This window comes from Cryptomeria japonica, chromosome 7 (genome assembly GCF_030272615.1).
Source record: "Cryptomeria japonica chromosome 7, Sugi_1.0, whole genome shotgun sequence".
NCBI lineage: Eukaryota > Viridiplantae > Streptophyta > Pinopsida > Cupressales > Cupressaceae > Cryptomeria > Cryptomeria japonica.
Window position 1 is genome coordinate 223,083,487 of NC_081411.1, and position 15,385 is coordinate 223,098,871.

The 15,385-nt window shown below is 33.6% G+C and overlaps 1 protein-coding gene across 1 annotated transcript; it reads left to right on the top strand.

Annotated features, from left to right (window-relative positions):
• The first annotated feature begins 5,652 nt into the window (after positions 1 to 5,652).
• On the top strand, positions 5,653 to 6,875 carry LOC131857180 (uncharacterized). Its single transcript, XM_059209380.1, has 2 exons — positions 5,653 to 5,955; positions 6,083 to 6,875. Exon 2 carries the CDS (start codon positions 6,091 to 6,093, stop codon positions 6,772 to 6,774), a length of 684 nt encoding a protein of 227 aa, XP_059065363.1. The 5' UTR covers positions 5,653 to 5,955; positions 6,083 to 6,090; the 3' UTR covers positions 6,775 to 6,875.
• Positions 6,876 to 15,385: the final 8,510 nt, after the last annotated feature.

The window sequence follows — 15,385 nt, forward strand, 5'->3', positions numbered from 1 at the left end:
TCCCAATTATCAGCCAAGTAACAGGCATCTGTGATTACCCCCTCCCTACAAATAATTGCTCACCCACTCTCGCTCGAACCCCGACGAACTCTGTGGTTAAAAAATGGTTAAAAAACTTGAGAACCCTAGTCGAAGTGCTGATATTGCTAGCACCAGTGATAACCCTGCAAGTTTGATGATCAGATCTGAAACCCCCAAGAATTCGGACTCCTCATCACCTACAGGGCTTACCCCTAAAGTTAATAACACCAACCCTTCGACAACTTCTATGCTCAAAGAGTTAGAAGATAATCATGTTATTGAAGTAATCTACACCAATAAGGGTCTTGAGGAAATTAGGTCTAGCACAGTGCTCCTTGGCTTTCCAGACTCCCAGATGCTTGGATCCGGCATAGGAGGAATTGCAGCTACTAGGAATGAACCATCTGAAGCTAGTGAAGATGAGGACGAACTTATAAAAGGATCCTCCTTGGCTAAGAAGAAAGGTAGGCCTATGGGTTCCAAGAATAAGAAGAAATCTAGAGATCCTTGCAGTCTCCCTAGTTGAACCTCTTAACCCTCCTCTCTAATGAAATACATCTCTTGGAATATTAGAGGCCTTGAGTCACCTGATAGGAAGTTTGTCATCAAAAGCTCTCTGAGCCATCACAAGAATTTAAATTTCTTGATGCTGCAAGAACTTAAATCCATGGGATTCCATCTTGACAGCTCACTTGACTTTATCTGGCGAGATGCAATCAAAATTTGCACCAACCACCTGAAAGGAAAGGGAGGAGTTGGCCTTCTTATCTCCCCTAAGTGGGCAAGAAACATTAGGGATACAGAGATTTCCCCATGTAATAGAGCAACCTGGGCTACCCTTGATATTAGGGGTTGCATCTTTGGCGTATGCTCTATATATGCACATAATGACTACAAGGAAAGAGTGTCCCTTTGGATTTGGCTAACTTCCCTCCCAAGTATCCCTTGAATAGTGGCTGGAGACTTCAATATGATTGAGCATCAAGATGACAAGGCTGGGGGAATTCCTTTTGAATGGAAGAATGCAGAAAAACCTCATTGGGACAAACTTAAACAAAAACTTCAGTTATTTGACCCCCCTTGAGGGTACTAAAACTGTTGTCTCTAACCTATGGTACACCTGGTGCAAATTTCAACAAGGTCCCAATCACATTTACTCCAGACTGGATAGATTTTATGTTAATAACGACTTCTTCTCCTTCTCCCCTAATCACTTAGGGAGTGCGGTTGTTATCTTGCCAGTTACCCTTTCTGACCACTTTCCTATCCTAGTGGTAATTAACACTAGAAACACTATCCCTATCAGTAGCTCCTCTAGTAAGAAATTTATTCTCAACACCTCCCTCCTCAAAGACCAAGATGTTCTAGGTGCCATTAAGGTGGTCAGGCTCTTCAACCTTTAGCCTCAACTTCCCCAATCCTGCACCCTTAGGTGGACAAGGAATGTTTCCTCCTAGCAGAAAGTACTCCAAACTATTGGCCAAAAGAAAGCCAAGGACTCTAGAGCCATGGAAAAAACTCTCACCCATTGCCTCCATTCCTTAGAATAGGATATTCAGTCTAATCCCTCCTCCCCTACCTTGGCCTAGCGTGTCTCTAAAGCCAGAGATATCCTCAGGAAGCACCAGCAAGTCAAAATTAGGGGGGCCTTCATTAGAGCTCACAACCACTGGCTACAATTTGGAGATAAAGGTTCCAAAATCTTCTTTAACCTCCTTAAGCAGAAGCAAAACAGAGAAAAAATTGAGAGAATAACTGTAGACAACAAGGAACTCCTAGATCTCAATGATATGAAAGAGGCCTTTGAAATGTTCTATAGAACTCTCTTTACCTCAGAAGATAATGAAGCCTTGAAAGAGGCTCGACACAAATGTAGTATTATCATCCCTAAACCCTGAGGATGATGCTCTCCTTCTCAGAGCCAGGATCTCTATACAAGAAATTGCCGATGCCATTAAGGCCCTCAAGGATAATAAGGCCCCAGGCCCCGATGGTCTCACTGCGGAGTTCTACAAAGCCAATCTTGAATGGGTCACACATGACCTCTATGACATATACAATGAAGCTCTTGACAATGGCACCATGGGGGAATTCATAAATAAAGGTATTGTTAAACTCATCTCTCAAGAAGGAGACAAAATGCTCATAAAGAACTAGAGGACAATCACCCTCCTTAACATCTCCTATAAAATCCTTGCCAAAGCCTTAGCTACCCGCCTTGAAAAAATTATTCCAAAATTCATTTTCTCTACCCAAACTGGATTCATTAAAGGAAGATACATATTGGAAAACCTTGTCACTAGTTGGGAATCCATGGAATGGGCCAGAACTTCTAACCAGGATGCTACCATGTTCCTTGTGGACTTTGAAAAAACCTATGACAGAGTCGAGTGGGATTTCATCCTCATGATGCTCCAAGCTTTTGTCTTCCCTAACGAGTTCTATGACTATGTCTGACTTCTCCTCAAAGATGCTTCCACCATGATTGAAGTTAATGGAACCCAATCCCAACCTATTCCTCTCTCTAGATCCATTAGGCAGGGCTACACTCTTGCCCCTGCTCTGTTTGTTATTGCCTCAGATGCCCTCTTCTATCTCCTAGAGTCCATGGCATTGTGCTGGCGGATGACTCTGAATTGCTCAATATCCAGTTTGCTGATGATACCTCTTTTTTCCTGGAGCTCTCTAGGCAAAACATCGATTCCCTCAACCTAAAAATTGACACCTTTGGTAAAGCCTCTGGAGCCAGGATCTCCAGCTCCAAATCTATTCTGCTTGGCTAGAAAGATGAACCTCCAGACTAGTTACAACAAGACGGGTACTCATGGGGAGGACCCAACATGATTGTCAAGTATATCGGTATCCCCTTCTCTATGTCTCCCTCTCTTTGAGACATGTGGACTTGGGTTAAGGGGAAAATTGATAGGAAACTCAACAAGTGGGATAATAGGATCCTCTCCCTAGCAGGTAGGGTTCAAGTATGTCAAAAAATCATCTCCTCATACAATATCTACTACTCTTCAGTTTGGATGTTTAACAATTATCAAATTTATGAAATCCAAAAGGCTATCAGACACTTCCTCTGGTCTGATGGTAAGGGCAAAAGAAAGGCCCATGCGATGAAATGGGCCTGGTGCCACTTAGAAAAAAAGCTTGGAGGCTTGGGCGTTAAGGATCTTAAGTTGCAAGGAATATCCCTTGCCGCCAAGTGGATATTTCATGCACTAGATGGGCAAGAACCTTGGAAGATTCTTATTAGAAACAACATTCAAAATGGATTCCCCAAGGCTGCCAAATCATGGAAAGCCCTCCCACTCACTGATCTACTTGCTAAAAGTTTCTCGGTGTCTGTCCAAGGCACCTGGGTCTTTAAGTCCATCTGGAAAGCCTGGGAGCATGTGCGTAGACTTATTTGTAACTCTAGCATTGACTGTGATAACACTATACATGGTGAAAGGTCAATATGGTGGAACCTCCACCATAGCTCTAAGCCACTGGCCTTAACCCAAGGTTGTTCTGCTAGATTTTGGCATAATAAGGGGATCAAGTATCTTATGGATATCCTAGAAAATGACAACCTCATCACTTGGGAGGAACTTAGTAGTAAATTTAATCTCCCTACTTCGCATAAGCGGACCTACAATATGATTCAGAATGCCTATAAGACCCTCAATCTTCCTAAGAACACTCATGTTGAGGTCCACAGGTACCTCTCATTCCCATGGAAGGATGGCTCTCCCTCCCCAAAATTAAATCCAATGTTATCTACAACCTGCTTAACCAGGACACCTCTGTGATCGACCATGTCAACACCCTATGGAATGTTCACCACAACCCCACCTCTTGGTATAAAACCTTTGAGAACCTTTGGAAATCCCCCATCCCCCCTAAGATCAAGTGTTTCAAATGGCAACTCTTACTGGATAGATTGCCTATTTGGAATAATGTAGCTACATATGATCTCTGTTCAGTCTGCAATAAACCTGAGTCCGCTCGGCACATCTTCCTTGACTGCCCTTTTGCGAGGGAGATCTGGTTAATGTTTGAAGTATCCATTATTGAGCATGTCTTCACTTATGATATAGTTACTGGTTTCGTCCATAATCTTAAAAAGGATGCTAACTTAATTTGACAAATTTTGTCTTTTTTTTATCCTTTGGTTTATTTGGAAACTCAGAAATGAGGAGAAATTCCAAGGTAATGCTAGGGAACTTACTAGTTTTTTTAAAAAGCTCACACATTATAAAATTGTTGTACAGGTTTGCTTCCTGATGAATGTTGAACATAACAAACTTCTGCGGTTCCTCAAAGAAGGCTGAGCCACCATGTTTATATATGAGATGCAAGATGGATATGAATGGGCAAGGATTGCATAAAATCAAACCACCTTTGAGAGTGCAGTAAAGAAATTGATTAAAGAGCTTCAGGATACCAGAGCTCCCCCTTTTAACAGGGTAGACATGTGAATACAAATCATGGAAAGGAAGAAGGTGGTCTGGATGGAAGGACCATAGGGGTGGACCACATGGCTGGAAGACCAAGATGAAATCCTTCTCTAGTACCTTATGGCAACGAACACAACTTTATTTTGGAGTTTTTTTTAGTGCATTGTATATGACACTCGTCTAGATCTCTTTTGTTTCACTGTTGAGGCTCTGCCTCCCCTAAACTCATCTATATAAACCTCCTTTTTTGGTCTCTCGATTTATAATATAAAAAAATGTAGATTTTTAATTTTTAAAAATTAAAAAAAATAATAATATTGTTTCATATATTTTTAAAGAATAAAAGCATCTATAACATCTCTAATCTTCATAATTAGATCTTCAAATGATATAAATCATAGAAATAAGTCAACCAAAATAGACTTGAAAAATTCAGTAGAAACTATGACATCAACTCCAAGTTTGAAAACAAAAATCACAGTCTAAAAAGACAATAAATATGCTTAAAAAAATTCTTGACATAAATATAGGAAATAAGACATTAAGTGTGAGTTTAAAAAACCAACAACATGCAACTCACAAATGTACTACTAAATAACTAAAATGCTACCAATACAAATATTGAACCTAGTTTCTATTATTTCATTTGCAACTTAAAAAAGGTACTAAAGCATTAAAATACTATCAATGTAAGTAATTAACTAAAAATAAATAAACTAGGTGTAATAAAATAAAGTAGTAAATTTATTCACCAGAAAAAATAAAGTAATAAATTGAAAGAATTGACAATTGAATCTATTTATCACTTTTTATATTTAAACAAATAAAAAACTGCACAAAATACATCAAATAAATGAAATAAAATATTTTTATTTTTTTAAATATTATACAAAATAATATAAAACAATGATATAAAAATATTAAATATTAATTTTTAATTTTAAAAAATAAAAATAACTAATAATATTTTATCAAATATTTTTAATAATCTAAAACATCTCTAATCTTCATTGTGAGCACTGAGATCTTCGAATGATAGAAAATTATAGAAACAACCAAAACAGAGTTGAAAAAAAAAATTCAGTAAAACTATGACATCAACTCTGAGTCAATCTTAAGTTTGAAACGAAAAATCACAGTTGAAAAATAATTTTTATTTCTATCCGCAAAATTTGTATATTCGCAAAAATATTCTTCACATAAGGTGCCCGCTAAATATAGAAAGTACAACATAACCTCTGTTTGAAAAGAGCAATCACAAAGATATTTTCTATTTTTAGCGGCACCTTCACTAATAAATAGGGAGATTGTCTAAAGAAACAATACGTATGATAATAAAATTCCTCATAGCTAAAAATTTTCTGTGCTCCTTCGGAATATAATTATTCATTGCTGTAGTGAGGGTTTTGAGTATTGCTGTGGCTTTTGTAACTTGAGTTGGACCTTCTCTGAATTGGAGGGAATATAAGGCTCAACTTTGGTTTCTCTCGTAAGTTTTCTGAATCTTTGTGTTTTACTATCAATTAATTGATAATTGCTTTCTGCAAAAATTAGATGTTGTTTGTTCATTTCTGACCTTGCTTTTGGTTTTGCTTCCTTGTATTTGTGGAATACAGGGACCCGTATGAACAACATGAAATTGAAGGAAGGATGCAATGCTGAGGTTTGCCGTTCAGATGGGGGTATATTTCAGTCTTGGTTCCGGGCTTGGATCATTTCATGTAATGCACACTATTACCAAGTCGAGTATGACAATCTTTTAGATGACAATGGAGAACGTGTTGTGGAAGATGTACGGGCCGATGCAGTTCGACCAGAGCCTCCGCAGATGACAAAAATGAGGAAATTGGCTCCGGGGCATATTATTGAAGTATATGATAATCATGCATGGAAGGCAGGTAGAGTTGTCAAAGTTTTACGTGGAAGATTATTTGTTGTAAAATTAATGGAATCATTACTAGAGAGGAAATATCATCTATCTGTTATCCGTGCTCAGCTGTTTTGGCACCGTGAAAGATGGCTGCATAATGATGAGGTAGCACAATCAGCTTTGCCTGTGCAAGAAAACATTGAGTGTTCTGTAGCTAGTAGTAGCAGTAGCAATGAGTTACATTCCGATAAGAAGAATTCAAAACACGAATTAGAAATGAGTGCATACCGTTCCACAATGAGAGCTTTTTATGCTTCGACTGGGTGTTTAACTTGGGAGCGAGAAACTTTACTGAGAAATCTTCGACATGAATTGCACATTTCTGATGATGAGCATTCATCGGAGTTGTCACGGTTGTGCTCAAGAAAAGATATGTAACTTAACTTCTTTGTAAGTTTCCTTCAGTGATATGTAATTCAAAATTCTTTCAAGATTGCCTTATGAGATGTCGGTTCTTGTGTGCAGGCCTGGAATTTGACGGTCACCCCTACCTGTCATATGAATTTTTTATGACGGTTTAGTCATTTCAATGTCTTTCATTTGACATTTTAAGAAAAATATTAACTGTCAAAAAATATAAAAGTAATAAATTGAAGCAATGAAAGTCAATGCACATCTTTCTTGGGAAGAAATGAAAATCATTATCTTAATGAAAGAATAATGATAAATTAATAATATATGCAAAAATCTTAAATTTACTAAATAAGTTTCTAAATTAATACACTAATTTATATTATATATAAACATTAAATGATAATCAATTAATAATTACTAATTTAGTAATAATAAACATTTAAATTTTAAAATTATATATAGTATGACAAGTTTCTATAACAATCTTATTAAATATATTTAAAAAATTAAAATGACTAAGTAATTCATATATAAAAAAATAGAATATATTGTAAAAATTCATATTAAAATATTTTATCAATTATATTCTATCATTTCAATTATGACAAGTTTCTAAATTCATATGAAAAAATAAAACTATTCTAAAAAATCATATTAAAATATTATAAAATTAGAAACAACTACATCCTTCCATATTCTAAATCCTTCCATTTCAAAATATTCTAAATAAATTTGAATTTTTATAATAAACATTCTAAACTACTATATATATTACCTACTATATTTTTTTACACTTTATTTATAATTTGAAGTAAACTACTATATATATTACCTACTATATTTTTTTACACTTTATTTATAATTTGAAGTTTTGAAGTGTCATCTATACAATTTTAGAAAAAAATAGCATGTCAATGCATACGTTCTACTAATTTGTACTTGCTCTCTGATTGCAGAAAATGATATATTGAATAGAAAAAATTTCATGTCACTTTACTTTCATAGCATCTATCTGTTAGTGGTTTCACAATAAAATTATAGTTTATGGGCATAAATACTCGAAAGTCGCCCCTCCTTACTATGTTAGCTATTAGGGCTTTATCCGTCGGCACTAGGGATAACTTGAAACAAATGAATACTGAATCTGTTCATAAATTTTTATTTTTTCCATAGATAAACTTAGTTTTTATTATTTTGTTAAATTTAAATATTTAGTGAAAATGAATTGGTTAAAATTAAATATTCTTTATGTAGAAATAGGAAATTTTCTTGTAGTAGAATTAATTAATAAATTTAATTTATATGTTAGAAGGAAAATAAAATATTAAAATAATTTAAAAGAAAAAGTTATTGAACCTATTTGTCACTTTTTGTAATTCTTTTGAAATAATCTGCATGCAACTAACAAAATGTAACATTATCTTTAAATTAAATATTATTAAAAAGATTTAAAATATTATACAAACTAATATTATAACAAAAGATTTACAACATCATACAAAGTACTATACAAATATAAAATACAAATTATTAGTTCTTAAAAAAAGAAGAAGAAGATGCCTTCCATTTGAACTTGTAATTATAATTTTTCAGAATATAACAAGGTTTTGAAAGGCCAAAAGTTTGAGTATTGATGTGTGTTTTGGTGTCGTGCGAGTTCCTTAAGTTGTGACCTATTTAAAGTGTTTGAGTTGGATTATATACAAGGATCAATTTTGGTTTTTTCTTGTAAGTTTTCAGAATCTTTGTATTTTTCTTCTTGAGATAATTGATATCTTTTGTTTCATGTTGTTAACCTTCACAAAGATCTTTGTCCTACTCATCTATTAATAAAATAAAAAAATTAAAGTCTTGAAGTCAATTTAAATTTTGGGGTGCATTGCTATAATATTGTTATTTAAAAGACATACCTTAGTTTTAGCTCTATTTTTGAATAGTTTAATTATTTCAATTTGATTTTTTCTAATTTATTGAGGTGCTTAAAAATATACAAGGGTTGTAGCCTCTAGTACCTTTTACCTAGCAATTCATTTCAGAATTTTTTAATGGAATTAATTTTTTTTGTTTTGAAAATTTATTTTGCTATATTTTTACTTTTGACAAAAATATGTTTATATTTTTTATTTTATGTAGTAGTTCTAGTAATAAAATAACAAATTTCTTTTAAATATCATAAAACTTAGAAAGTGAAAATATAAATGAAAATCTTATTTTCTTGTTTCTTCTCACCCTAGTTGTTTTATTCTATTTATACTTATAAATATTTTACCACCTAGATTTCAAGTCTTTGTTTGGTTTATTTGGTTTGTTATATTGTTCTTCTTTTCCTTATATATAGTTTCTAAATTAATTTTGGTTTTAATTGGAAGATGTTACAATTTTTTTTATCTTTTAATTTCTTATACTAACATTCATTTTTATAATCTTATAAAGTTCAAGAAAGGAGCAGCTAGACTTTTCTTTTCATTTTTTTCTAAACAAAGGTGTTTTCATTTTTAGAAGGTTTCTTTTGGTTTGTCTATAGAACATTAGTTTCTTAGAGTTTTGTCAATGGTCTATAAAAATTTGATAATATGATTTATCACATTTCTATATCTAAACATTTTTATATTGTTTTCGGAATTACTTGTCATTTCTTTTTTATACCTTGATCTAAAAATGAATTTTTTTTTTTAAAAGTCCCAAAATAATTATTTATTTTTGTAAATAGTAGTAATTTCTTTTTTCCTTCTTTAGTAGCAGAGTTTTAAAGATCTTATTAAAATTAGTGGAATCGTTAGTATATTCATTTTTTATCTATTCAGTTTCATCATGATATACTTTTAGTGAGTTTTAGGGCAAAAGATTGTATTCGATTACTGACAGAATTATCGTAGATTTGTAACGGAATTTTTCTTTTACGTAAGCAATGTGTTTTCCTTTCATTCTACCCAAGCCAACTGCGGAGATCGCATTATGTACACACCCATCTATTCTGTATTTTGTTGTGTTTGTCTTAAAATCCACAACTGGATTAATAATTGCAAAATCAGATTCTATTACGTTGTCTAGTTTTTGTATAATTAAGCTTATGTTGGTTAAGGTCTGGAATTTGATGGTCAAAATGGTCTTAGAATATTTTGAAATAATAAGATATCATTGTTTATAATTTTTAAAATATTTTAATATGAAATTTTAAGACAGTTTTTATTTTTTTTTATAATCAATTTAATTTAAATATTTGAAATAAGATTATCTTAAATGTAAATTTAGAAACTGATTTATTTAAAATATTTTGAAATAATAGATATAATTTTTATTTAAAAAGACTTGAAAAAACTCACTAAAACTACTCTGAGTCAACTCTAAATTTGAAAAGAAAAATCACAGTTCAAAAATAATTTTTATTTCTAACGGTACTAGAATTTGTCTATTAGCTAATATATTACTTACGCAACGTGCTTTCTAAATATAGAAAGTACAACATTAGAGTTTGAAAAGAAGAATCACAAAGATAATTTCTATATTTTACGGCACCTTCAGTAATAAATATGGAATTTGTCTAAACAAACAATACGTATCATAATAAAGTTTTCTGTCCTCCTGCGGAAGTTAATTACTGTCCAACGCGCCGCTCCAAAACAGTATTTGTACGTTGCTGGAGTGTTTATATCTGGTCTTGCTTCATCAGTGAAAGAAATGATAATTGAACTTATTTCTCACTTTTTATATATTTTCTTAAAATAAATGACCTGTAATTAAAAAACATAAAACATAAATTAAATAGAATATAAGAATATACAAGTGTTTGAGTTGGAGGATTTACAAGGATCAATCTGGGTTTTTTCAAGTCTTCAGAATCTTTGTATTTTTTTTAATTAGGTAATTGATATCTATTTCATGTTATTATTTTTTACAAAGACCTTTGTTTTAGTCATCTAATTAAGAAAATGAAAAAAATTAAAGTTTTGGAATCAATTTAAATTTTGGAGTGGGTTGTTGTAATATTGGTATTTAATAACATACCTTAGTTTTAGCTCTATTTATTGAATTTTGGATTTTATATAATAGGCCTAAGAAAACATGCCTACCTCCTGTAAGCGTAAAAAAAGAGAGCCAGGGGCTCTAAAATGTAATTTGCAAGGTTGCTTTGGGGAAAGCAAAAATTCTCCGATTATTGGGAAGAGGGGAGCTTCAGCCTCCCTTCGAGGACAATGAGAATTATTTCTTGGAATGTTAGGGGCTTAAATGCCCCTAACAAGAGACGCTTAATTAAGTCCCAAAAGTGTGATATTTTTATGTTGCAAGAAACAAAGTTGTCAAAGGAGTCTGCTGATTTGGTTTTTTCATCTTGGAGAAGGTGAAATTTTCTTTCTTCTCCGGCTTGTAGTGCTTCAAGAGGTTTGGCACTGCTTTGGAATAATTATAATATTGAGGTACAGTTAGTGGCATCTGCTACAAATTGGATGTTGGCTTTAGTTATAAGCAAGATTTCGAAGGTTAAATTATGGCTTTTTAACATTTATGTTCCATCAAGAATTCAAGGGAAGAGAAAGTTATGGGGTGAATTAAAGAGGATTTCTTCTCCCTTAAAACATGGTTCCTTTATTATCTTCGGGGGTGATTTTAATGCTATCACTGATTTAGATGAGAAAAAAGGAGGTGTTTTCCCTAATAAAAGGATTATGGATGACTTTGGGGATTTCATTTCTGATATGAGCCTTTTTTATCATAAGTCTCAGAATGGGGTTTTCACATGGACAAACATGAGAAGGGATTTTTCTCAGATTGCTGAGAGATTAGATCAGTCTTTGTTAACTGAGAATTGGATTGATTCATATTTTGAATTATTTTCTTCTATTCGACCGGTCTCAGGTTTTGATCATTTTCCAATTTCCCTTTCAGTTATTGAGGATAGGGCTTCTTTTAAGTCTCCATTTAAATTTGAGCCCATGTGGTTTAGGGATTCTTCCTTTTTACCTCCGCTTATGAAATGGTGGAATTTTGCTCCTTTTTGTTCTCGGTCCCATATGTTTCATATTGCTAAGAAGTTAAGTTATTTAAAATTGAATATTAGGGAATGAAATATCTTGCATTTTAAGAACATTTTTGAGGAGAAATAAAGGATTCAAGATATGATTGAGTGTTTTAATACTCATGTGCTTCAACATGGTATGGTGCCACAAGTTTTTTATGAATTGAAGTCACTAAAATTACAACTTGAGGAGGTGTTAGCTAGAGAGGAAATCTATTGGAGACAGAAATCTAGAGAGTTATGGCTTTCAGATGGTGATAGTAACACAAATTTTTTTCATTCTTCAACTAAGATTAAAAGATGTAAGAATAGGATATCTTGTATTCAGTGTCAGAATGGGAATTTATTGACAGAGCCAGAGGACATTGCTTCAGAGGCAGTTAGGTTTTTTAAGTCATTATTATCTTCGGAAAATGACAATCTCAGCAATGATATTATATCTAATATTCCTCCTTTAGTATCTTTGGAAGACAATAAGATGTTGATGTCTCCCTTTTCCTTAGAAGAAGTTAAGAGTGTTGTCTTTTCCATGAATCCGGATAAAGCCCCGGGACTAGATGGTTTTACTCCTTTATTTTTTTTAAAATGTTGGGATTTTGTGGGAAATGATGTTTTATTGGCTCTCGAGGAATCTAGGAGAAATAGGTCCGTTTTAAAAGAACTTAATACTACAATGATTGCAATTATTCCTAAAAAAGAGGATACTAAGACTTTTGCTGACTTCCGGCCCATTGCTTTATGTAACACTTTGTATAAGATATTTACGAAGGCAATTTCCCTTAGGTTGGGAAAAATTCTACCTAGGATCATTTCATTGGAACAAGGTGGTTTTGTTCTCGAAAGGGAGATGACAGAGGGTGCAATTGTAGCACATGAGGTGCTACATTCTATTTCCACCCAAAGAACCCCGACCATGATACTTAAACTAGACATGATGAAGGCTTATGATAGAGTAGAGTGGGGGGGCTTTATGTGTCGTTCTTGAGAAGTTAGGTTTTTCCAAGGCTTGGGTCAAGTGGATTCGTGCATATATTTCTTTTGCAAGATTCTCGGTTTTAATTAATGGTTCTCCTTGTGCTTTTTTCACTTCCTCTAGGGGTTTGAGACAGGGAGATCCCCTTTCTCCTTTTTTGTTTATTCTCCTAGCTGAAACCTTTAGTTGGGCTATTAGGGCTACTAAAGTGGGGGGGCTTTGGAAAGGTATAAGGATTCAGAATATTCCCCAAAGTATTTCTCATTGTCTCTTTGCAGATGATACTCTATTATTTGGACATGCTTCGTTAGTTGAGGCAAAAGTGATTAAAGGAATAATACAAAATTATGCATCATTTTCTGGTCAGAAAGTGAATGGTGATAAATCAAAGATTTTTTCCCTCAATACATCACAACTGGTTCAGCATAGGTTGCAATCCTTTTGGGGATTTGAGACTGGAAATCTTCCATATACTTACCTTGGGATTCCTTTCTTTGTCAAACTGGAGAAGATTGGTTTTTGGGATAAAATTATTTCAGTCATTTCTAAAAGAATTCTCTCATGGAATCATAGATGGTTAACTTTGGCGGGTAAAATTATTCTCATCAAGTCTGTTTTGAATGTTGTTCCCATATATCTCATGTCTGTTTTGAAGTCTCCAAAAGCAACCATTGTTAGTTTACAGGATACTCTTAGAGATTTTCTTTGGAACAATAATAAAGATGGCAAGAAGAAACTCCCTTTAGTTGCATGGGATATGGTATGTTTGCCTAAGGAACTTGTTGGAACAAGAATTCAGAGTCTAGAGGATCAGAATTTTGCCTTAGGTGCTAAGTTGGTTTGGAGATTATATGACAAGCCTAGCTCCTTATGGGCACAGATTATGTTTGCCAAATATTTAAATAATGGACTGAGAGAGTACATTTTGAAAGTCTCAAATTTGCCTTCGGGTTCTACTATTTGGAATTTCCTTTGTAAATGTAGATCAGTTATTTTGCCTCATCTCTCATGGATTGTTCATAATGGTAGAAAGGTCAGATTTTGGGATGAAGTATGGAATGGACACACACCTTTGGTGAATATTAGGGATTGGTCTCCTCTGATCACTGTTCTTTCCTCCCTTTGGGGTGTTTTTGTAGTAGATTATTTTGAAATTGTGACTAGTGGACCCCTTAAGCTAGCTAGATGGAAGTCGATTGATTTCTTAGATGTTGATCAAAGCATGAAATTAGATTTTGAAAAGATTTTGGGGGATAGAATTGTACTTCTTTCTGATTCTAAGGATGAACTTATTTGGACAAAGAATATTTTTGGTAAGTACACTGTTAAAGATGGTTACAACTCTCTTATGGTTGCTAAAGATTTATCTTCTTGGCCTTATAAGCTATTTTGACATTTGGCTTGTCTTCCCAAAGCTGGAGCCTTTGCTTGGTTGGCAGTTCAGGATAGAGTCCTTACAAGTATGAGACTAGATAGGCTTGGTATTACTATTGTTTTCCCTTGTGTCCTTTGTAACAAAAATTTGGAATCTTCTTCACACCCGTTCCTACATTGTGATTATGCTTATGAATGTTGGCAGTGGTTGTTTGAGAAGTTAAATATATCCTTTGTTATTGGTAAGGATCTCATTTCTCATTTTAGATCTTGGCCCTTTATGTTTGCCTCATCTTTTTATGCATGCCTTTGGATCATATCTCCATCTATTGTGATTTGGAATGTTTGGCTAGAGAGAAACAACAAGATATTTAAAAAAACAAGGTCTCCTATGTCTGAGGTTCTATTAAAAATTGAGTCTTCAATCTTTGAGGTTACTTTGTCATTTATGTATAAGAATTTGGAAAATCTTACTTCTTTTTCACACTGGGATAGTAGAGTTACTAGAGTTTGGAAGCTGCTGTCAGTTTTACCCTCTCATGGTTCAATTTAAAAAAAAAATGATGCAATAGGCAAGAGATGCTCTGCTAGATGGAAACTTCCTCCGCAGGGGCTCTTTAAACTGAATTTTGATGGGGCCTCTCATGGTAACCTTGGGCCGGCTGGGGTAGGCATGGTAATTTATGATCACAATGCAAATTTTGTTCGAGCTAAGTGTCATGCTATTGGTTTTAACACTAACAATTATGCGGAATTTCATTCTTTAGCTTTTGGATTGGATATGGCAATCTCTTTGCGAATTAAGGACTTAATAATTGAAGGTGATTCTATGGTGATTATTCAATGTGTTATGAAAAAGAAATCGAATTGTTGGAATTTGCAGTATATTCTTGATCCCATTTTACAAAAATTAGAATTGTTTGAATCTTTCTTGGTATCCCATTGTTATAGAGAAGTTAATAAGATTGCAGATTATTTGGCAAATTTAGCCATTGATAGCAATGCTAATCAACGAGAGGTGGGTTTTGAGGAAATTCCTTCTAGGGTATGGGAAGGTTTGCAGCAATAGTCATATGATTTTCTTGAGTAACGTCAATGTAAAATTTTATGATGATAATTATTCATGCTTTCCCCTTTCATTTCAAGTATTCATGTTCGTTGTGAGAAGAGTTCGAGGTCATGGTATTTGATATAATAGTGTTTTTCCAAAGGTTTTTTGATACTTTCTTTTTTGGTAGGAAGGTTTTTGGCTCATGGGATTTGGCACAGGGCTT